Source organism: Montipora capricornis, chromosome 2, assembly GCF_036669925.1.
Source record: "Montipora capricornis isolate CH-2021 chromosome 2, ASM3666992v2, whole genome shotgun sequence".
NCBI classification, from domain to species: Eukaryota; Metazoa; Cnidaria; class Anthozoa; order Scleractinia; family Acroporidae; genus Montipora; species Montipora capricornis.
Window position 1 is genome coordinate 27,009,757 of NC_090884.1, and position 1,671 is coordinate 27,011,427.

At 41.1% G+C, this 1,671-nt stretch overlaps 1 protein-coding gene across 1 annotated transcript in view; it reads right to left on the reverse strand.

The window, feature by feature from the left end:
• LOC138039209 (neuronal pentraxin receptor-like) overlaps positions 1 to 835 on the reverse strand; it is an 8,237-nt gene extending 7,402 nt beyond the window's left edge. Inside the window, exon 1 of the mRNA XM_068885406.1 lies at positions 507 to 835. Within this exon, the coding sequence (XP_068741507.1) occupies positions 507 to 744 (238 nt within the window). The 5' untranslated portion in view covers positions 745 to 835. The remainder of the gene's footprint in view (positions 1 to 506) is intronic.
• Between the last annotated feature and the right edge of the window lie 836 nt (positions 836 to 1,671).

Sequence of the window (1,671 nt, forward strand, 5' to 3'; positions counted from 1 at the left end):
GGTTGATAGATCGGAAATGCTTTGAACAAAAAACCAACGAGATTTGCCTTTCATTATATAATGCAAAAAGAGCCAGGGAGTTCCCATTTGTGGCAGCGAGTAGTAGTGATTTGCCCGAAAAGGGTTGTGATATACGAACAGTGTGGCGGAATTGTCAAAACGTTTACAGTACTAACTGAATTGTCGTGGATTTCTAGCAAATTAAGGGAATGCTTCCCGACAATTCTTCAATTTACATGTTTGAAAGAAATGGCTAAAGGGTCCGTGATATACGGTCAATATACCACTTGGCATATTGAAAAGGCTTCTTGAATAGGAGATAAACTGATGGAGCGATTATTGAGCGATCCTTGCACCTAACTAGAAAATCAATGCGAATGTCTTCATCAAGAAGCCTGAACAAAAAACTCGAGGCCTTTGGGGGGCTCGATTTCATCACCTTCTCGATTAACGGTAAAATGCTACATTAACTGAGCTAAATCTATTCATAAGTAATTGTGTTTTACCTGGCTGAATCTGACTGCTTCGATTTTTCACACTGTGAAGTTCTTTCCTCAGGTGGTCGATGTCTTGTTGGAGTTGTTTATTTGCCTCGCACAAGTCGCACTTGTCACCTTCCACGGACACCTTTATCGATGGACTACAGTGACAAGCGGATAGAGTGAGATCGCTGGGTTTTTGTGCTTCTGAAAAAGAAGCAAACGCAACCGCGATAAGCAGGAAATAGAGCCCAACATTTGCCATCTTGATGCTTGATCGGAAAGAGAGCAACCGTAGAGATCGAGAGGTACACTGCTCTGTGCACTGCGTGAGCCGGAATGACCAAATCGATACTTTTGGGATGAAAAATAAGTTGACGTGGGAATGTGGCGTCAGGCAAACAGCCAATCAAGTTAGACTGTCGCTGCTTGTCTTTTAGCAAAATGCCTTGTCAATGGGCGGGATCTATTTTCTGACGCATATTCGCCAGCACTCATGTCTTCATGCATGTCAAAACATACGGATTCGAGGCCACATGACGGAGTCAAATACACTGTCGTAAATACGAAATGTGAATGTGTGGAGCTGGAAAATAAACCGGCCCAAAAACCCATCAAAACACTCGAGACAACATAGAAAATGAAAAGTACTTAAGTGAATTTTATTTATCTGACTGTCATTAAAACGGATTGCAATTTGTACATATTGATTATGGAAGATTTCCCTTGATCAGTTTAATCGAGCCGAATTTGACCGTTGGAAATTATAGTACATGTAAGAGATCAATAGCCGTATCAAGTACCTTGTGGTCATGATGTGGCCTCGAATCCCCAGTGTTGTCTACCTGTGGTTGCACAGCGTACTTGCACGTTTAACGACTGCAGAATTAAAAATAAATTGCCATGCTTGCCGAGCAATTGTCGTTGTGTAGGCAGAATACGTGTTTCTCCCACATTAGTACAAATTAAATCAGGGGCACCCAACGTCAATTTTCGGAAAATATCTGTTAGGAAGACGATTTGAGATCTAGAATTTTCGGATCATTTGTTGTAAAATTTCTTGCTTGCCTGCCTGTCCTAGGATTTTCAATTGCCCATTTTAAACGGATTTTTACCCTAAAAAGGTCACCTAGAATTTTCAGGAGCTTTTTTTCTGGCTGAAATTTTCGAAAAGGTAAGTTTTCAGCCCTAT